General features: G+C 54.0%; 7 protein-coding genes across 7 annotated transcripts in view; 3 read left to right on the top strand and 4 right to left on the bottom strand.

The window, feature by feature from the left end:
• DACRYDRAFT_75853 (uncharacterized protein) overlaps positions 1–2464 on the bottom strand; it is a gene marked incomplete at its 5' end in the record, with an annotated part of 3431 nt that extends 967 nt beyond the window's left edge. The window contains 4 exons of the mRNA XM_040776162.1: positions 43–181; positions 230–2083; positions 2128–2233; positions 2286–2464. Of these exons, the coding sequence (XP_040631769.1) occupies positions 43–181; positions 230–2083; positions 2128–2233; positions 2286–2464 (2278 nt within the window). The remainder of the gene's footprint in view (positions 1–42; positions 182–229; positions 2084–2127; positions 2234–2285) is intronic.
• An 874-nt stretch (positions 2465–3338) lies between these two features.
• On the top strand, positions 3339–4586 carry DACRYDRAFT_20477 (uncharacterized protein; the record flags this gene model as incomplete). Its single annotated transcript, XM_040771941.1, has 3 exons — positions 3339–3569; positions 3618–3801; positions 3856–4586. Coding segments are annotated over 3 exons (1043 nt in total), but the record flags the coding sequence as incomplete, so codon positions are not given.
• Positions 4587–5296: 710 nt separating this feature from the next.
• On the bottom strand, positions 5297–6492 carry DACRYDRAFT_87113 (NADP-binding protein; the record flags this gene model as incomplete). The annotated part of the gene is made up of 4 exons (XM_040776798.1): positions 5297–5781; positions 5832–5969; positions 6022–6372; positions 6426–6492. The coding sequence occupies 4 exons, from the start codon at positions 6490–6492 to the stop codon at positions 5297–5299; spliced, it is 1041 nt and encodes a 346-aa protein (XP_040631767.1).
• Positions 6493–7275: 783 nt separating this feature from the next.
• On the bottom strand, positions 7276–8131 carry DACRYDRAFT_98644 (uncharacterized protein; the record flags this gene model as incomplete). The annotated part of the gene is made up of 3 exons (XM_040777539.1): positions 7276–7757; positions 7807–7944; positions 7996–8131. The coding sequence occupies 3 exons, from the start codon at positions 8129–8131 to the stop codon at positions 7276–7278; spliced, it is 756 nt and encodes a 251-aa protein (XP_040631766.1).
• Positions 8132–12579: 4448 nt separating this feature from the next.
• DACRYDRAFT_104763 (P-loop containing nucleoside triphosphate hydrolase protein) lies at positions 12580–14607 on the top strand (the record flags this gene model as incomplete). The annotated part of the gene is made up of 9 exons (XM_040767974.1): positions 12580–12802; positions 12854–12928; positions 12983–13508; positions 13556–13608; positions 13659–13709; positions 13760–13806; positions 13874–14156; positions 14214–14360; positions 14498–14607. 9 exons carry the CDS (start codon positions 12580–12582, stop codon positions 14605–14607), a joined length of 1515 nt encoding a protein of 504 aa, XP_040631765.1.
• An 832-nt stretch (positions 14608–15439) lies between these two features.
• DACRYDRAFT_98642 (uncharacterized protein) lies at positions 15440–17470 on the bottom strand (the record flags this gene model as incomplete). Its single annotated transcript, XM_040777538.1, has 1 exon — positions 15440–17470. One exon carries the CDS (start codon positions 17468–17470, stop codon positions 15440–15442), a length of 2031 nt encoding a protein of 676 aa, XP_040631764.1.
• Positions 17471–17776: 306 nt separating this feature from the next.
• Positions 17777–20145, top strand: DACRYDRAFT_114191 (uncharacterized protein; the record flags this gene model as incomplete). The annotated part of the gene is made up of 3 exons (XM_040769775.1): positions 17777–18625; positions 18767–19116; positions 19314–20145. The coding sequence occupies 3 exons, from the start codon at positions 17777–17779 to the stop codon at positions 19675–19677; spliced, it is 1563 nt and encodes a 520-aa protein (XP_040631763.1). The 3' UTR covers positions 19678–20145.
• Between the last annotated feature and the right edge of the window lie 196 nt (positions 20146–20341).

Genomic DNA, 20341 nt, shown 5'->3' with positions numbered 1-20341 from the left:
GGGGGGGGGGGGGGGGGGGGGGGGGGGGGGGGGGGGACGAACCTGAACCGGGAAGTTGGAGCGTTATGGCTAATACAGTGCCCATCGCCATCGTCCGCTCTACACAAGGCAGTTCCGATATCCTCATGAGGGTATCCAATTCCCATAAACTCCATATGCCCCTCTTCCCCTCCTGCTCTCCCTCAGTAGCAGTTGCCTGTGCCTGAGCCGCGGGACGAGAACCTTCCACCCAAGCACGCTGTGCTCCCCCCCACTCTGGGCTGCGTTTCACCCCCTCCATCAGTACCAGCGCGCGGTTCGCGACGCTACACCCTACCGGATGAGCCGTATAACTGTGCCCGTGAAGTAACGCATCCTGAGTTTTGTCGCCTAGGAAAGCGGAGAATATAGAGGAAGAGGAGAGGGTGACGCTCATTGGTACTAGACCGCCGGTGAGCATCTTACCGTAGACGGCTATGTCGGGGTTGGACTGGAGGATATGACGCGGGGAACACCCGAGCCGGGAGAGGCCGACGAAGACCGAGTCGTGAATTACTGGGAGGCCTGTCCATGGTTGGTACTCGGCACTGGAGTCGGCGCTGGAGTTGGAGTTGGAGTTGGAAGAAGCGGAGGTGGGGGGAAGGGAAGTGCCCAGGTAGGAAGAGCCCGATCGGACGACATCGGCTAGCACGCGCTGGAACAGAGGGTCGACGAAGATCATCCCCCCTGCGCCCATAAGTAGGGGCTCGAGCAGTAGCGCACCGAATTTCTGGCCTTGCTCGACGCACCGGCGCAGAGTGCGCTCGATCTCCGTTCTGTAGTGTCCTGCAAGAGGGGAAGAGAGACGGGATGGGACGTCGTATATCTCTTGCAGGCTGGCGAAATGCTCTACCTTCTCCTGTTTGGACGGGGACTCGGGATCGATAGCTGGGATGGTAATTACTGCTGAGGAACGCTGGAGGGAGACGGCAGGCGGAGAGAACCAGAACCCGCGTCCGCGATACCAGGGCACGGCGAGCGAGTAGTCGCTAGGCTCGGAAGCGTCCATCGCCCCGATCGTATCTCCATGATAGCTCCCCTTGAGGCCGATGACGCCTAGTTCCTTCCCCAAGTCCTTCGACTTGTTGTCTATGGTTGTTGGAGTGCTAGAAGCCGCCTGAAGCATCCGCAGCTGGACAGCCCGAGTTGCCATCTTGAGCGCCACTTCGACCCCCGTGCTCCCATCATCACTCCAGAAGACTCTGTCCGCCCAGCCTTCTCCCTCCCCGCGCAAGAGGCGCTCTGCAAGCTCGAGCGCAGGCGCATGAGTTGAAGAAGGGAAGATCACATGGCCGTATCTTGCTGCTGCGTTCGCTGCTGCTAGAGCGAGCGAGGGGTGAGCATGACCCAGGGACTGGGTCCACCAGGAGGCAGAGCCGTCGTATACTTGTTGCAGAAGGCTGGGGTCGGTCGGTGTTTGGGGTGACGTGGAGGAGGAGCGGTAGACGGAGTAAAAGTCCCCTGAGGCGCTGTCTATCGTCATCACTTCTTTTTCTCTGACTTGACCGTGTTGGGTAAACGGCCACCAGACACTGTTCCTCGTGCGGGCGTCCATGGAGTCCAGTTCTGATAGGCGGGATTGATGTCGTTCGTCGAGGGAGGAAAGGAGCGGTTGCACAGAGGAAGAGAGGGAAGAATAGTACCCTTCCATCGAACGTGCGTCTTCTGATTTGTCCTCGAGCCTAGGAGGAGGGGCCTCAAGCTCCCACACACCAACTTGTTCTCCTCCGCTCGCGGTCTCACGCTCGAACCAGCGGCGAAGGAACTCCAGGTTCCCCCATTTAGACTCTTTCCAACCAACGACGCCGAGTATGCTCCACCCCCTGATCACCAGACTCTCATAAGCACTTAGAGTGGTGCCTATCCCTCCCAAGTGGGGGTCAGCGACGAGTACCACCGGGAGGCGCAGTGGGCGGAGGGCGGTGGCTTGGAGAGAAGAGCTGGGGGAAGGGGAGAGGGGAGACCCGGCGGTTTCGAGGAACGCCCATGCTTCGCCCGTGTGGTTGGAGGCGAAAGATGTCAGATCTCTGCGGATGGAATCTGCTAGTTGGACGTCGGTCGGGATCTGCAGGGCGTGAGCGCGGGAGAGGGAGAGAGGGGAAGGCGTACGGTATGCGATCGCTGGGCTGCGAGATGCGGGCTCACGGGATCGTCATATCTGTACAGACAGGCGGTGGATATATTCCCGTGACCGCCGGCGAATCTCTTTACGTGCCTGTCCCATTTCAGCACTCTCCCTCCCCCAAACAAGAAGGAAAAACACGCACTCGTCGTCTGCCTCTTCTATCGGTCCTGTACTGACAGGCTTGAGGTAGTGTACCCTATCCCCGGCCTGTGTACGCTGCGCAGCGGCACGACATAACAGCGTAGTGAGTATGGTCTTTCCCACATCTGTATTTGCGCCAAATACGATATGTGCACGAAGATTGCGAAAGAGGAGTGCCATCACTCACCAATCCGATCATTTTTTGTATGAACCCTGACTGACAATACATGCTTCTGGTGGCTGTGTTAGTGGCTGTACTGAGTGTCGGTGTCCGAGGTAATTCGTACAATGACCCCTCGGGCGCAAATCCGTGAAATGACTCCAAGCCTGCCCTAAGCAACCACGGACCTTTCAATTAAGGAAAATGGTGGTAGCAGTTCAAGATGCACTAGGGTCCGGTCTCTTCGTGTTGGTTTATAAAGCATGTTCCGACAATTAATTCGCAAGCTTTGTTTTGTTTTTTCATTAGTTATGTTACAGTATATAAATTAATTCTGCATGGATGCCTCGTATAATAATTCACCGATTTTCACCATCGTAAACATAGGTGAGGAAACACCGGACTTTTACGGCAAGGCAATGAATTTTGCAGCAGTTCTTTGAAAATAATAGATACCATACACAATGCCAACCAGCTTGTCTTTTGAAAAAGGTCTGTTCTAATAACAAAACATTCACAAAACGCGTTGTTGGATTGACCGGAAGCACGTGCTTCTATTACCACAGCTACTGCTTTCCTTATTCGGGGGGATTTGCGCCCGAGGGGTCATTGTAGGGTCATCGGAGGAATTACCTCGTCGGTGTCCCTCTCGGTGTCGCGACGGAGGCGCCTCTGCTGTGCATGCGCCACCACCTACTGCGAGTTTCAACGCACTCAGCATCATCTTGGCACTATAGCACCGCGTCGGTCAACTCTGGTATACTCTGGCAGTACTCCACGACACATTTTCGCTCTTAACCTGACAGTCCGCATCCCTCAAAACACAACCACCACCTCGCCAGCACCCACCCCACCATCACATCGCAACACCATCATCCCCCCATCCTCAAAACATAATGGGCGTCTTCTCAGACCTCAAGGACCGCATCACCTCTTCATCCTCCCCACCACGGCGGCTCGCTCGCCTCGCACCAGGATTCCAGCCAGACGAAGACTACAACGAGAAACCGCCCTACACGAATTATACTATCTCTGCTCATGCCGCCCAGGCATTCTTCGTCTTCCTCGCCATGTGCTGTTTCGCATCTACAGCCGCGTTCCAGGCTCAGTGGAAGGTTGGCCCTTGTACGTCCCTTGCTCCCATCCCGAGAACTTAGCACTCACATCCCACAGCCTTCCTATCCGGGTTCGCGATATTCGTTGCGGTCACAGCGCTCATCCTCTCCATCTACCTCCTCGTAGTACCCTTCGTATACTGGAAATACGACCGACTCAAAGCCCTCGCCCGGCCGCTGAACGAGATCCGCGTCAAGCTCATCCTCAACGTTGCGGGTACAATCTGGCTCTTGCTAATCAGGTGCATACCTTCCGTTTCACCCGCGCTCTGAACGCACACTCACTCCTTACCCAGCTTCATAACCACCATCTCAGCCTGGACAGAACCGGGGTGCAAAGACCCTACGCAAGACCCACACGCTTCCCTGGGAAAAGACTTCCAGTCCTCCCTCTCCGGATGGTGCACAACGAAAAAAGCCGGCGCAGCCTTCTTCTGGATGTGCTTCGTCGGATGGGTCGTCTCCCTCTCCCTAGCCCTACTAGAATGGCGCAAGACCAAGGGCTTGAGACCTAAAGACCCCCCGTTCGCACCCCCGGTAGGCACGTTACCGGAAGAAGAAGCGTTCGATGCTCGAGACGCCGAAGATGAGCTAAGCGGCAAGCCCTCCTTCACCCCCTCAGACCGTCATTCAAGGACAGACGAAGAGGACGCTATCTCCCCATTCCATGACCAGGCCTATCAGCCCAGTTTGGGAAGGTACGACCCGCCTGCAAGACCCAGTATGGACACGTACGGCGCCTTTTCCGACCCGGCGCCCACGGGGTACGCACCACCTGCGCAGGGGGTCAGCAGGACGATGCAGTATGCGGACCCGTATGCCGCTATTAGGCATAATCTTGGTGGGGAACCGCAGGGGCAAGCAGGGGTGCAGATGCCGATGCCTGGACCACCCGTGCCTCCCAGTTATGAGTCGTATCGCTGACCGCTCCCAGCGGTGCAAGCGGTGGGAGACGTAGATGAGATGAGATTATATGAGATGGACTGAGCTTGTTTTCTTGATACTTGCCGAGATATATTACCCTAGCATGTACGATATGTCTTAACAGTCGCTCAATAAATGCGGTCACGTGATCAGCTGTGGGTGGGTCGTCCTCTGAAGTTGTACGTCTCACCTCTATCATACGAAATCAAACCACGATAGGGGATGGGCTAACCACGAAGAGGGTAGCAATCGGAGGGTTCTCTCCCCACGCGTATATAGACTGGTGAACACGTATAGTTGACATCTCCGAACTTTTCAGTCGGATCACCCCACGCCAGTCCGGGCAGCGCAAAAATCAACAAGAATAGAGAGAGTCGGATGGCGGCTCTTCAACGCCTGGGAGATAAATCTCACAAAAGAAAAAGGATCGCATTCCGAGGCGAAGAGTCGAACTCCGATCCCTCAATCTTCTCTCAAGAGTGTGTTCCCGTTACACTACCTCTAATGTGCATGTTCCACTGCTTGACGGAGCTCTGATAGAGTGGAGCCGGGTCTAGAAGGTTGGAGTGATTGTATGAGTCGGGTTGAGGTGTGTGTCGTTTGGGGAGCGCGTGAGGGGGAACTTGGTATCGTCAGGGTGACTCACCGCACGGGTCATAAAATTCCGCTCGGAGATGGGAAGCCATGCATATGAACTGGATGGGACGATGACGCGAGTGCTCTTCCTGAAATATGAAAACACATATGATTTATTGAGGAACGCTTCTTTGGCACTGTTTTTCAGCGGAGCGTTTACAGAACTGCTACCGAAGCTCAAACCCGCTCCCAAAAGCTCTTGTCCTTCCTATCCTTCAGCACGATCCTGTTCTCACCATTGTACCCCACCTTCCTGCACCACTCCTCAAAGCTCCTAATCCTTCCGGGGTTGATCTCATCCAAGAGCTTAGTGTCTACCTTGTCCCACCCGAATGTATCATCCCGGAAAGACTGCCACCATCCACTAAAATTGGCCTTGAGGCTCATCCCCGCAGGGTCATTATACTCTCCCGATCCGTGCGCCCACGCAGCAGGCACGTCATCCTTGAGCTGGCGGATCGCCGCGTATTCGTCGTAAGGCAGGTCGACCCAGTGCGCTTTCTTCCCCGTCACTTTCTCGAAAGCAGAGATGATGGTCGGATAGTCCGGGATGTCGGTCACAGCGACGAGATCGAGGTTGTCAGCTCGGGACTTGTTGTCGAATATCCACTGAACATATGTACCCACGTCTTCTAGCGCGATGAGCGGAAGATGACCGTTCCCTAACACACTATTAGCGGAATGTGCCAGTGAGGTTATTGTGACGACTTGCCTATGGACGAGTGGAAGACGAACGACCCGTCCTCCATCTTGATAGGATGGAACATGCCGTCCCAGAACATGTTGGCATATGGACACGTGGTGAAGAGGGTGACTGTGATATTCGGCAGCTTCTGAGCGAGGAGCCATTCTTTTGGCGCAATCAATCAGTAGCCGTTTCGCGAAACTGGAAATCTGCTTACCGGCAACTCGGGCTTTGGCGTCCATGTGTCCACTCCGGTACTTAGGATAGTAGTGTCCGAGCTTAGTCAGGTAATACAGGTTGCCCCAAACGTAGTGCTTCACGCCCTGAGCCACAGCGATCTCAAAGATCCGCATGCCCCAGAAAATCTCGGCCTTCTCGCCAATCACAAATCCGTCGGTGTTAACGAAGGCTCCATAGGCGTCCTTGAACAGAGCCCATACGTCGGATTCTTTGAGATAGGTACCTTCGAATAGGGAAACGTGGGGAAGAGACGCGAGAGACTGTGCGGACTCGCTGGACTTGTTGCGAGTAAGAACAACTACTTCGAACCTGCCACTCTCTGACAATGCTGTATCAAGGTTCAGAACCAAGGGCTTGCACCAATCAACAGAAGGAACGGACCTTGTACTGCTGGAACGCCCTGGGCGCCCGTTCCGCCAATTACTACGATCTTTGGGAGAGTCGACATTGCGATGTGTTGCTGGGCTTTGTTGCCAGTCAACAATCATGGTTTTTATACATCGAGATTCACTCGCATTGGCGAATAAGAGAAAACTTCCTCGTAGTTGACTTAGTCAGCGTCGAGTGGAATGTCTTCGACAAGTTCATTGTTGAATCGTCCGCCAAGCAGAAGCTTAGTCAGCCAAAGAGCATTCGGTAGTTCGCTCGGTGGTTCATTTCACCGTGGGTAATGCGACAAAGCCATGTTCCTCGAGACGATAGAAAGGCGGTCCCGTTGATTCTATCCATGCTGATACCCGGTCCTCCTGTAGTAGTATGTCAGCCAACACTTCTCCGTTGCACCTGAACGTGGGGCAGATCATGGCTTGAGGTTCAGTGACGCGTCCTCGTCCTCAGAAAAACGTTCTTCATCTATTAATCATCGTGCTAATCGTCCAGACATTCAGGTGTATTCTCAACATAGTCCTGAAAGTTAATCAGTCTTGGGTTCGTGCAGCCAAACACCTACTCACCCGTCATGCTTCTCGAAACAGATCTCTCAAGCCTCTCTACAAGTCACGTTGATAGTGATCTCCCGCCTGGGTCGGGTATGTGTTCTTTCTACTGCCATATCATCTAGGAGCGACACATATGCATGTGAAGATGAGGGACATCGTGCCAAGAAGAGTGCAAGTCAGTTATTCACCATTCTCTCGTCGACGTGTCACTCAAGGGTCCGACGCGACTGTTTTCATTGCACGTCTCTACCGCACACCGTCCACCACTCTACTTCAGCACACTAACATATCTGTCATTTCAGGCGGTGACCAGTATCGATCCTGTCCTTCAGGAACGGTTTCCGTTCTCCATCATACCCAACCTTGCTCATCCACTCCTCAAGGCCCCTGATCCTGCCCGGATGGATTTCATCTAACAAGTCCACATCTACCTTATCCCACGTAAATAGACCGTCCCGCCAAACGTTCCACCATCCTTTACAGTTGTCCTTGACGCTCATCCCACTTGGATCGTTGTACTCGCCCGTCGTGTGGGCCCACGCAGCTGGAATATCGTCCGTCATGCCGCGTATCTTCGCGAACTCCTCATATGGAAGGTCGTTCCAATGTGTCTTCTTCCCAGTGACTTTTTCAAAAGAAGAGATAATCGCGGGATATTGCACAATATCGGTCACCACGTCGAGATCCAAGTTGCTAGCCCGCTCTCTGTGGGTGAAGATCCAGTCGATGTAGGGGCCGATATCCTCAAGCGCGATGAGAGGAACCATGCCGTCACCTACCATCTGCTGTCAGTATGCATGCGCTGAATCTTTTCCTCGACTCACCAATCGAAGAGTAGAATGTGAATGAACCATCCTCGTTTTTTGTCGGATTGAATTGGCCATCCCACAACATATTGGCGTAGGGGCACGTAGTAAAGAGTGTGATGGTAACGTCCTCCAACTTCTGGGCAAGGAACCATTCTGTGTTACTGCTCAGTCAAACGCTATTCATAGAAACACTTTACGACCCACCTCCAATGCGAGCCTTCCCATCGGTATGGCCGGTCCGATACTTTGGATTGTACCCGCCGAGCTTGGTGTGGTAGATGATATTACCCCAGACGTAGTGTTTTACGCCTTGGGCAACTGCCACTTCGAATATCCGCATACCCCAAAACGTCTCTGCCTTTTTCGCCAATCACAAATCCGTCCGTGTTAACGAAAGCGCCGTATGCATCCTTGAAGACTTCCCAAAGATCGGCTTCCTGTAGGTAGGTCCCTTCGAATAGGGAGATTCTAGGAAGTGCTGCTAGAGCTTGTGCCTGCTCACTCGACCTCTTGCGTGTGAGGACGACGACCTCATACTTTCCACTTTCAGACAGGAACGCCTTGGGCTCCGGTCCCACCAATAACGACAATCTTAGGAAGGATCGACATTGTAACACGTTGGTCAAGTCCAGGCAACCTTTTCCCCTTTATATAGCACCGATACTTGTACATTAGTAAACCGAAATCGGTCCACTGTAGGGTGCCGTCTTAGTAAGCAAAAAGTTTTCTTGACTTCGCGACGTTGGGGCATATGGACAAGCGACGAAGCTGAGTCAGCGCGAATGGCTTTTATGAAAGGGATTTCGGCGATTTCGGTCATCTGATCTTTCGGCTTTGTGTGTCGCCTGTTGATCGCAAGACGAAAGAATACGAGAGCAACACCTTAACACGTCTCTTTGTACTGGGGTCACGTGTTTCTACACGCTGACGTTGGGTCCTCTCCTCCAAGCAACGTGACTGCGCGTTTCCCATTTTTGGACAGCGTTGATTCAAACCTCTGCATACGAGTGAGTCTTTGAGAGTTCTGGGACTACTCAGTTCGTAATTTCTCGCTCTTGGAAAGAATGCCATTATCAGAAGGTGAGTTTTCCTTCTGTTGGGTAGTATGGGCGGCGCCAGCACCTGGCTTGTATGTGTACCGGAAGCGGCGACAGATTGACCGCAAGTGATAGCCAACCAGATGGATTCAGAAAAAGGGTGGAGGTGTCTCTTAGGACGCTAAGACCTGAAACCCTTCCGAGGTCCCCTTGGTATGGGAATGGTGTGCGTGGGGCGTCAGTTTGGCGCCAAAAAAATGACCCGCCTGAACGATGGAGAACTTCGTCCCTTCCCACAGGTTAACCTTGCCACAACCAAAGCTAGAACCCGCAATTCCTATGAGGGAAACATAGACCAGGATCCGCCTGTCATCAGGCGAATGCGATGAAGGTATTAGGCCTGCCCCTTCACTAACGAATTTAAGAAACGCCTGATCCGTTTCTGTTCCAGTCGATACATTTATGTGATGGAATTTCCTATCGAGTACCTCAAGGGTGAACATGATGGGCTGCGATCAAGAAAGCTGCTCTGGAAATGGCATGACAGCTATACAAACACAATGTTGTTCGGGTGGGTGACCACTCTGAGGATGTGGGAAACTCTCCATTTCCAGTAATCATGGCCCAAGTTCTCACGCCATAAGTTGAATCTGCGGAGGAGATCAAGACAGATTCCTATGCGCCTAATCGTGACCCCTTCTCTATCCGTCTTTCGATTGTTCTGGTCCTGGCAGGATGGATCTCGTCGGGCAACCTGACGCCAACATTGTTCCACTTCATGGATTCCACCGGCAGGCCCGGAAGCTCATCTTCATGCTCATTGTCGGGTTGTTGCATTCGCCCCTATGATGTGCCCAGGGAACGGAATTGTCCCGTCGATCGGAGGAAAGTTGTCGTACGGCTATAGTTCTTCCAACATGCGCCCTCTCTCAGATCCCCTTTCCTAATGACGAAGAATCCGTCGATATCATAAGACGTCCATCACCTAGCGAGGCGAATGAAGTAAGTTGCTTGCTTCCTACGCTTGAGAATCTCCTTGACGCACGAACCAATATCGGGGCCATCAGAGGAAAGGGACCTTCGCCTGAAGAAGCAGCTCAGCGAACATACCCCAATGTTGAAGGGCCACCGACAAATTCCAGAGTGGAGTGTGACAGATCCGTCCTCATGTTTCTGAGAATGAAAGAGACCATCCCCGCGTATGAGGCACGACGACATGGGGTGAAGAGAGTGACCATTGAGCCATGACATCAGACTCGCCATCGATGCGGGATTTTCCACGATATGGTCACACCGATATTCTGGTGTTTAACCACGAGATATGTGGCTGGTTGCTCCAAATGTAGTGCGTTATGCCTTAAGCCACAGCGATCTCGAAGCTCCGCATTCCCAAGAAGAATCCGGCCTTCTGCCCGATCGCGAGACCTTCTGTATCGACCAGGCACACATAGACACGTTTTCAGATGTCCCCATAGAAGAGGCTCCTTAATGTTTTTGCCTTCGTGTTGGGACACTCGGGCAGTGCAGGAAAGTGTATGCCTGCTCGCTGGATGTGTTGCGCATGGGGATGACAGCCTCGTAATTTCGGGGCGAGTAAAGTCCTTGTAACTTGGAATCGATACAAGAAGATCACTGAGAGGTACAAGCAAGCAGATCTGTACTGCTGGGACATGCTGGGCACCTGCTCCACCCCTTGCGGTATTGTTGAGCGCAGTGGACAATGTAACACCCTCCATTGATCATCGGTGGACATGGAGTAAATCATTGATATGGTTCTGTGTCAATGATTTGAGCGAATGCAGCGCCAAAAAGTAGGTTACACGTACTCTCTAGTCGCGGGACGGCTCAGTCAGCGACAGTAAGGTGCAGAGGTTAGCCCCAGTAATGAGAGAGAGGCCAAAGAAGATATGAAGGTTGGTCAGCGACAATTCAAATGATCAGGTGAGATCGCATCGTACACACCAGCAACACGGTCCTACTGGGCGTAGTAGGACCGATCTGCAGGCACTTGGGAGATTGAACATCAGTCAATGACGGTGGTAATTTCCTGCCTTGCCAGCACAGGCATTCGACCACGGGAAAGTCATGGACTTGGTGCCACAAGCGTTTGGAATGACCGAACAGAAGGTTGTAGTCAATCCAAGCTTGCCAAAGCTGCGAGCTCAGTTGCGGGACTGGGATGCAGCCACCACAGCACAGACAGGCAGGTCTACGCGCATGCAGGGAGACCGCACAGTGTTGATTGAGCGTTTCCTTGAAACCGGTACCATACCATAAGTTGGATTATATGCAATGACGTCAACAGGGGGCAACGCCGGAATATTATCATCCAAGAGATAATCCTCGCTGGGTGCTCGGAGTCCGAAGCGCTTCATTTGCACATCATAGTGGAGCGAACTTTTGGCTCTTAGCCTAATGTGACTCATGGGCGATTGCTTCACGTGGTTGTTCGTTCGATGTCGACTTTAGGTCGAACAGGCACAAGCCAGAGCAATACGTACGGTAACCGACGACGAGCCATCTCAGGTCGATCGTAGCCATATGAGGTTGACGTAGAGTTCATGACTGGGATCGACACCGATACCGTGAGAAGTGCATGAGAAGCATCGGGTGGGGTCGGCGGGTGCCTTGCCGACAATGCCGACCTGCTCCCCTAAAACCCTCAGGGTGGACAAGCGCGGAAAGAGTTCGCCGGAAGCTTGATGACCATTCGAATAACAAGCATTCCAGAAAAGCATCGTTGTTCGGTCGCGTCCCAAGGTCTTCTCCCAGGAACTCGGGGTGCATCTGACACATAAGTTCTGAGCGTGCCAAGTCCAGTCTACACATTCGATAATACAGATCCAATGTCGGCCCCCTGGGGAATTTTGAAACCGCGCAAGCCCGATCTGACTGGCTCTATAAGAGATAGATCTGGTGGTAAGAGCGGGAGTCGAGGAGAAGACGCGGATCCTGTTAGCCAGGGTTCTCCTCGACCTTCACACGTGATGATCATTGACCACCAGCATTTTCTACCTCGACAGACTCTCCAAGATATCTCTTTGACATTGTGACATTTCACGCAACAGCTACACCCAAATCGCCGTGCTTAACTGCTTGCGATGTGACAAGACATTCCTTCGTGCTCTTTGACCCTTGCTGACCGCCAAACTATTTCGCTTCCGCCCGTTGATCAGCCGATCAGCCAAGAAGAATACCATCAACCCAAGATGAATGATTTTCTATCCTTGCGCTGCTGCGGCTTCCTAGGGTGATGTTACTACCTACGCAGGCGGCATTTGTGCTGCAGGTCTCATGCTTTAAAACCAGCCGTGATGGTGCGGGATAGTACTGTTTTGGTCACTCCTTCTGTACTGGCCTGCGTTTCAATGCCAGTGTCAAAGCGAACATCCTCATGGCCAAGCTCCGCCAATAATTCCGTTTTTTCCGTGAACCAGCACTGTGGAATCGATGGCACCGCTTATCTCGATTTGCGCAACCTGAACAAGGTCTTGCCGCCCCCGGATCCTTTGCATGCTCAGGCAGCTTTTCACACCTCGTTATCAGGATGTCTGGTCTGCCTCTCAGAGCCAAGTAGTATGAGCTTGAATCGGTCTACTGTCGGCCACTTTCGGTGGCATCCACTTGGATATAAGACTATCTGGATATTGACTATCTTTGGAAACGCCAACATCCTCCACCTGACCATATTTAGTCACCCATCATGCAAGAATAACGAAACCCGCCTCCAGCCGCATTATTCGGTCGAGTAATGGCCCAAGGGGAAGACTCGATACACAAATACGACAGAGAAGATCCATTTGGTAAGGTATTGCGAAGGGAGCGGGGGTGCGAGACGGGGGAGACACGGATTAAGCGCTTGAGAGAAGAGCGAAATGCGGTCCAAATTTCCAAGGCAATCGACGTGGCACTCAATCAACAGGAACGTGATACTGGCGACAAGATCAAGCATGATGTCCGGATGCTGCTCCTTGGTACCTGTTCCTTTCACAGCAAAAGGCAGCGGGGACTGATGGCGATGATAGGTGCATCAGGTAGTGGCAAGAGTACGTTTTGCAAGCAAGTTCGAATGTTGTACGAATCCTTGGCAGTCACCTCAGGTGAGCGTAGTTGTCTCTGACAAGGAGCGAGCGCTGACTATTTTGCCAAAATAGAGCGCAATGCGTGGAAGCATGTCGTACACGGGAATATTTTCAGCAACGTTTCCTCCCTTCTTGAGTTCCTTGACAGACACAACCCATCATCATCAAACACAACCATGAACACGTTCAAGGGAGAGAATCCAGAAGTGAGGCTCGAGGAACATGACGACGACCTGGCACGGCTCAAAGGCGAACTGCATGCCATGCTACAAACTTTCCTCGCGACATTCAGCCGCAAAGGGCCGGAAGATCCAGACCAGAGGCCAAATCCGTTAATGGATTGGATTTTCTTGCATGGGGGTGAGCTCTATGTTCGCCCAGGCTGGCAGGATGCGTTGTTGGGACTCTCGAACCGAGCGACAAATGACATCACAGGATCGGATCAAGATCATCAACAAGATCTATTACAATCCCATCGACAAGAACCAAATACCTTTGTCATTACAAGCGCACAGAAGATCATGGCGCTATGGGAGCATCAAATCGTACAGGAGATAGTCCGTGCTCATGCGCCTTTTCTCCAATATGCACCTGGATTGTAAGTCGCTTACCGTCGCCCGCGGCCTGGCTGAATCCACGGTCTAGCTTCTTGGATGACATGGAACGCATCAGCTCGGACCGTTACTCTCCCAGTCATGGTGCGTTTACGTGGAAAGGCTCCCCTCCATGACTGACGGCACAATCACAGAGGATATCTTGAGGTGCCGTTCACGAACGATTGGGATCGAAGAGACGACAGGTATGCGATGGGCGAGCGAAAATCCTACTTGAGAACTGATTCGTGGCCAGTCACGAGGCATACTGCTCCTCGAAACTCGAAACTGGTGCTATATGATGTGAGCGGCACAGCCGGGAAGGCAAGTCTGCCTCTTTCTCGAGGTGCAAAGACTCACGCCTAGCTAGCGGCTCAAAGTCTGGCCTCGATACTTCGAGGATCTGCATGCCATCGTGTACCTGTTCGATCTATCCTGCTTCGACGAGCTAGAGGGTAAGAAGAACCGGATGGTCACTGCAATCGACGACTTCAGTGCCGTATGTCGGAATCACGAGCTACGCAAAGCCAACATCATCGTCCTATTCACCAAGGTCGACTTGCTGCAACGAAAGCTAGAGAGTGGGATCAAGATCCGGGATCATATAACGTACGGCACCGCTCGAGCCAACGACGTCAAAGTAGCGAAATCATGTGCGTTTGCCTTGCTCTCGATCGACCCGCGAGGCTCTGCGCTGACCCAAGAGCCAGACTTCGAAGAACAGATCAGGGCCAAGTTCGAAGCAGCCATCATCGAGTGTCTCCGGGCCGGGAGCCAGAGAGCACGCGAGCGTCAGCTACGCGTGTGCACTGCCAACCTGCTAGACACTGCCGATGCTCGCAGGGCGATCAGAGACGGTATGTCTACTTGTGTCTGTCCGTTGTTGGCATGAGTTGGTTTATGTTAGTTCGCGCTGTGCTGGGTTGCAGCTAGGGAATTTGCGAGTGAAAAGAACGTTGTCCAAGCGCTGTGGTGACGAGATGAAGCCATGAAGCCGAGTCGTCTGCGGCTGGGAAACCCCTAGCTCGCTGGAGAACCGTCCTTGAGCGAGAAGACGTCGCGTGGAAAGAGCAAGCCGAAAAGATGGAACCGCTCAGCCGGTAATCAGCAAGCGCGAGGAAAGGCCCAAAAAGGCTCGAGAACCGAGATAATCGTGCAGGAAGTGCGAGAGCCAGTCGCGCTCCCGGAGAGGGAGATAAGGAGAGCCCCCCTCCTTTCTGCCTATCATCCAACAACCGCACCCGGCCAACGAAAACCGATACATATACGTACGCCCAATAACCCCACTGTTGTACAAGCAAGCGTCGGAAAGGCCCCAGAAGACTCGAGATCAGATCCAAGATAATCGTGCAGGAAGTGGGAGAGCCAATCGCGCTCCCTCATGATCAGAGGGAGACGTGCAGCCCTCCCCCCCCCCTTTCCGCCTATCATCCAACTCGCACCGGGATTACGAAAACCGATACGATACATATACCCGATACCCGCACTGTTGTACTGTACACCATTTCCCCTCCCTTCTGATGACCCATACCCCGATACCCCCGATACCCCGATACCCCGCCCACATACAGTACAGTACATGTACCAACTAGCACCGCACCGCACCGTATCATTATCATTATCCACTATTTATCTGTTGTGCGTTATACATGTACCTGTTGTACGTCCCTCTCATCTGCACTGCTGTACAGTACACTACCTGTAGTTTCATAACCCAACATTGGCAAGAAACAGTCTTCTGCTGTCCGTCCCCAGGTTCGGAACTCCAATACTTACTAACGCGTTCTCTTATCCTCTAGTTAGTCTATCGTACACCCTTGAGCTTCCTACGTTTATACAGCCGTTTCGTTTCCAAAAGAGAAATCAAAATAATAAAGATCAGTTCCCACTTCCCACGTCACATAACCCATCCCATCCCAACGCCAAACGCGCTCAATCAGGCATCAAGATCCACCAATACACCCTTGCCCACTTGCCCCTTGCCCGCCGTGCCCAGCTCTTCGGCTACCGCCAGGTCCGCCGGGCCAAGATCCAACCCCTGGAGCTCCTCCACTCCCAGGCCCATCATTTCCCCCAAACCCTGCTGCATCATTCCCAACCCCTCCGTCCCACTTCCCACCTGTACACGTACGTCCAGAGGGAGCACTCTCACCCCAGTCGCCCCAGATACCGGTACCGGTAGCGAGACCTTCCCGGCCTCCTCCGCGGGCCTGAGGTCGACCAGTTGTCCTTCTGGCACTCCATCGCCCTGGACACCCTGCACGCCCACGCCCGGTAGAGCGCTCTCAGCCAGCTCTGGAGCTGAAGCTGAAGCTGGAGCTGGTACTAGCGCTGGTGATATTCCGAGCTGGAGAAGGTCGACTTCCCCCGGCTTGACCTCCTCAGGGTGCCCCTCTCCTTCCTCTTTCCCCTGGTCTTTCACTGTCTCCTCCCCATTCCCCTTCCCCTTCTCCTGCTCCTTCTCCTTTCTCTCCGATCCCTCGCCCTCATCCACTCCTCCTAGTTTAACATCCCCTTTCTCAACCTTCCCCTCCCCTTCCCCTTTCTCCTTCTCCTTCTCCCCCTGCTTCTCCTCCTTCTCCTTACTCCCCTCTCCCTCTTCCTCCCCCAACACCCCCCTCTCCCCACTCCCCTGGGCAATCCCCACCCTCACAACCCTCGCCCCCGCCTGCCTCAACAGCGCCCTATGCCCCACCCCCCTCGCATCCACATACACAACCCCAACGTCCCTCACAGCCCGAGTAAGTTCCCGGCTCGCGTTCCCTACTTCCGGACCATACCGGTGCTCGAGGGAGAGGGAGAGCGACTCGGAGGAGGTGTCGACTAGCTGGGTGGCGGAGGTCGAGAGGGATGTGAGGAGCAGGTCGGCGCTGATCAGTACTCGGGAGAAGAGTTTCCCTCCGAGGCGGGTCGCTTCCCTCCAAGTGGATTTAGGGGGCGGAGTGCCATGCTCGCCGGCCGCGTCCGCGTTGGAGTTCGGGTTGGAGGTGTCGGAGGGGATGAGCGACCCGGCTGCTGTACCTGCCCGATCTATTGCGCGGTCTATCAAGCGATGTACAGCTCCCGTCGTCTGCTCCGCAACTCTTACCGCCTGTCCCGAAAACGCATGCACTCTCGCAACGGTCTCCTTCGCCTCTTTCGACAGGTGCGTCGGTCCAGAAGGAGAGGGCGGGACGTGGGAGACGTATAATTGGGCGGCGTAGGTTATCCCCCCTGCGAGGACGGATGTGGCGCTTTGGATTGCGTGGGAGAGGAGGGTTGCGCCTTGGAGGATTAGGGCGAACTCTTCTTCTGTTTCTGCTGGGCGGACTTGGGTGCTGCCGGGGGGGATAACCGGGGTGGACGTGGATATGGGAGAAGAGGGAAGGGTGATTATCACTGGATCGTGGGGTTTGAGATCGGGGTGTTCTGTGAGATGTAAGTTTGGTACTTGGCCGAGTATTGCACCGGAAGTGTGGTCGACTAGGAGCAGATGGCCACGGGCGTTGTCTGCGTATGCCGGGGTGTCCCAGGCTGATGGTGAGAGGGGAGAAGGAGAGAGGGGAGAGAGGGGGGAGAGGGCGTCGTCGATCTGTTGAGGAAGGGAAGCGTAGTCCTGTAACAAGAGATTGAAGGTGTCTATATCGGTCTGTTCTTGTTGTGAAGGGGAAGGGAAATTGAGTGAGATAGGCGGTGAAGTGTGAGGGAATAAGAATGTGGTAGGGTTGGGGTGTAAGAAGCGTGTAGATGGTAGAAGAGGGATGTCCTGCGCTTCTTCTGCGTCGAGTGATCCTAGCCTGAGAAGGAGAAGCGTTTCCATCTGAGGTTGAGCATCCTCTTCTGGTGGAGGGGTGACGCTACTCGGTGCAGGATATGTCACACAGATGAGATCGAGCGAGCGAGGGGGTGGATCGGGTGTAGAGGGGGAGAAGATGACACACGCATGAGGCAATGACAGTAGGAGGAATGACGTAGGTTGGATGTTCATAGTGAGAGAGGGAGGGGGATCATCACTCAGCTAGGTGAAGAGTAGATAAACCCCCATGAGTGAGACACACGGCCCACGCTGACATCATCCTCTTCCCACAAAGCACAGCCACATCACCCGTTTTTGCTCAACATCGTCAGACACTCTTTCCATACGTTTATTGCAAAGCATAACTCATCATCATCACCCCTTTACTGCACTCAAGACTGAAGGATATCCCCCATCTCCCATCTCCCATCCCCCGTCCGCTACTCGCACCCGCACTGCCCCCTCCCCCTCAACAACACATTCACATCTGGACCGCCCATGTTCCTCTGGCGGCGCGCCTTTCCCCACTCCTCCTCCTCATCATCATCAACCCCTCTCCCTTCCTCCAAACCCAAGCCCACCCCAGCCCCCCCAGCCGCAGCCGCAGCCGCATCACTCCCCCCCACCCCCACTGCCCAAATCCCACCTCTACCCGACCCATGGCGCAAACGCATCCTCATCATGGGCCTGCGCAGATCTGGGAAGACGACAGCCAGGGAAGTAGTGTTTCATCGGTTGCCCCTCAATAGGGCGTTTTTTGTCGATACGACGCTGGACGTCGTCAAGGAGGATGTTGAGTGCGTGCACCTTCCCCTCCCTGCCTACAACTTCTCACATGTGCTTCTTTTTCTCCTCCTTGTGACTGTGCTTGTGCTCGCGCTTGCGCTGGCGTTTCACAGATTCTGGATCCCCCTCCAACTATGGGAGATCCCCGGCTCCCAATCCCTCGACATCCTCCCCCTGCACAGCTCCCACCTCTCCCACTTCTCCTCCTTAATATGGTTCATCGACGCCGCAGACGACTATACAGAGTCCCTGCGTTCCCTCCTCCGAGTGCTGGGGACCGTCTCCCTCCACAACCCGGGGTTACACGTAGATGTCTTCGCGCATAAGAGTGATGCCTGGGACGAGTTCTACCGGCAGGACGCCTTTCGCCAGATTCAGGAAAGAACGCTTACGGAACTGGAAGATCACCCCTCTCCGGGCGTGCAGGAGATGGCAGGGAGAGTGCAGTTTCATCTCACGAGCGTGTATGATCATAGTGTGTTTGAGGCGATGAGTAGGGTCGTGCAGCGGCTTGTGCCGACGTTGGCGTTTTTGGAGCAGACGCTGAATTACTGGAGTCAGGTGTGTCCCCCCACTCCCATCCCACCACTCCCCCCACTCCCCCCCACTCCCCCCCATCCCACCACTCCCCCCACTCCGCCCCATCCCCCCATCCCCTCCCCATCATCCCCCTGCCCGCACTGACTGACCGAGGGAACACAGACCCTAGACATCCCCAAATGTTTCCTATTTGACGTCCCCTCCCGCCTCTACATAACCACCGATGCCTCTCCGGTCGATGCGGCGTCACACGATGTTTGTTGTCAGTATATTGAGAATATCGAGGCTTTTGCTGGGCTTTTTGCGTGCGTCTGTCTCCCTCCTCCCTCCCTCCCTCTCTCTCCCTCACAGTTCTACCCATTCCCCATTCCCTATTCGCGCACGCCTAACCCACTCCCCAGAAACATATCCCGCCCCTCCCCCCCCAACCCCCAAGAAACCCCCACATACCTCGCAAGCTGCAGCGCCAAAATAGCGCAGGAGAACACCGTTGCTTATTGGCAGATCTCAAAGTGAGTTCGTTCCCTGTTTTTGGGTGAGGTGGGGCTGATTGTGTGTTTCTGTTTCTGTTTCTGTTTCTGGTCTTTTTTGCTGTTCTTTTTTGCTGTTTGTTTCGTTTGGTTGGTCGGTTTGATGTGCTTGGTTTGATACGTTTGCCATGGTCTGGCGCTTGGCCGATCCTTCCCTCCCTCCGCTCGCTCTCTCGCAGACGACTCGCCATAGTCGCCCTAGTCCAAACCCAGATGTACGACACCCACCGGGGAGCGATCGAGATGAACGTAAAGTCTTTACGGGAAGCGCTGTTGAGACTCGAAGCGCATGAGGAGAGGAAACGCCGGCCGCCGCCGCCTGCGCCTGCTGTGCCTCCGCCTGCTGTGCCTCCGACTGCTGTGTCTCCGCCTGCTCCTGCTCCTGCTGAGCTGGCGCCAGCGCCGGGGATAGAGCCGGGGATAGATGGCACGCACCCTTCGCCCGCTATGGGCAAACCAGGGACTGGATCGAGCAAGAGCGAGAATAGCAGTCTGAGGACTCCGAGCGTTCATCTTCCAGAAAGGGGGAAGACGGATGCCTGACCCTCACTTCTGCGAGCTGTGCTGCACTTCATTCTGACTTCGACGCCGACGCCGACGCTGATGCTCTCCTGTGTTGTTCCCTTGTGGTTCCTTGTGGTTCCGTTCCTGCTTGATGGATGCATTTATAACCGCATGTTGATCTCCTGGTTTTTCGTGATATCTTACTTTGACCTGCCCCTTCACCTTCACCGTTCCGTTCGAATTTGGGACTAGAAAGTTTAATCACCCCTTTCTTCTTTCCTTTCCTTTCCTTCCTCTCTTTAACACTTCCACACTTCACCCTTCCGCACTTCCGCACTTCCTCTTCCTCTTCCTCTTCCTCTTCCTTTTCCACCTTTTGCTGGCCAGAGCAGACCATCTTTCCCTTCTACCCCGGGGGTGGGTCCTAGAGAACAGCACCCGAGACGAACCGCACACCTCACCGAGGCGACCGCAAGCTGCAGACTGCAAGCTGCAAACCAAACCAACCCTCCCAACCAAATCCGAATCCAATCAACCCAGCTTTCCAACCCAACCAACCCCCACAACCAACCCAACCAACCCAACCAACTCCCTCCGTATGAACCAGAACCAGAAGAACCAGAACCAGAACCAGAACCAGAACCAGAACCAGAACCAGAATCCTACTCCTACTCCTACTCCTACTCCTACTCCTACTCCTACT

The sequence above is a fragment of the Dacryopinax primogenitus genome, assembly GCF_000292625.1.
Source record: "Dacryopinax primogenitus strain DJM-731 SS1 chromosome Unknown DACRYscaffold_3, whole genome shotgun sequence".
In the NCBI taxonomy this organism is placed as follows: domain Eukaryota; kingdom Fungi; phylum Basidiomycota; class Dacrymycetes; order Dacrymycetales; family Dacrymycetaceae; genus Dacryopinax; species Dacryopinax primogenitus.
Note: the sequence above shows the minus strand (reverse complement) of the source record. Positions and strands in the feature narration are given on the sequence as shown.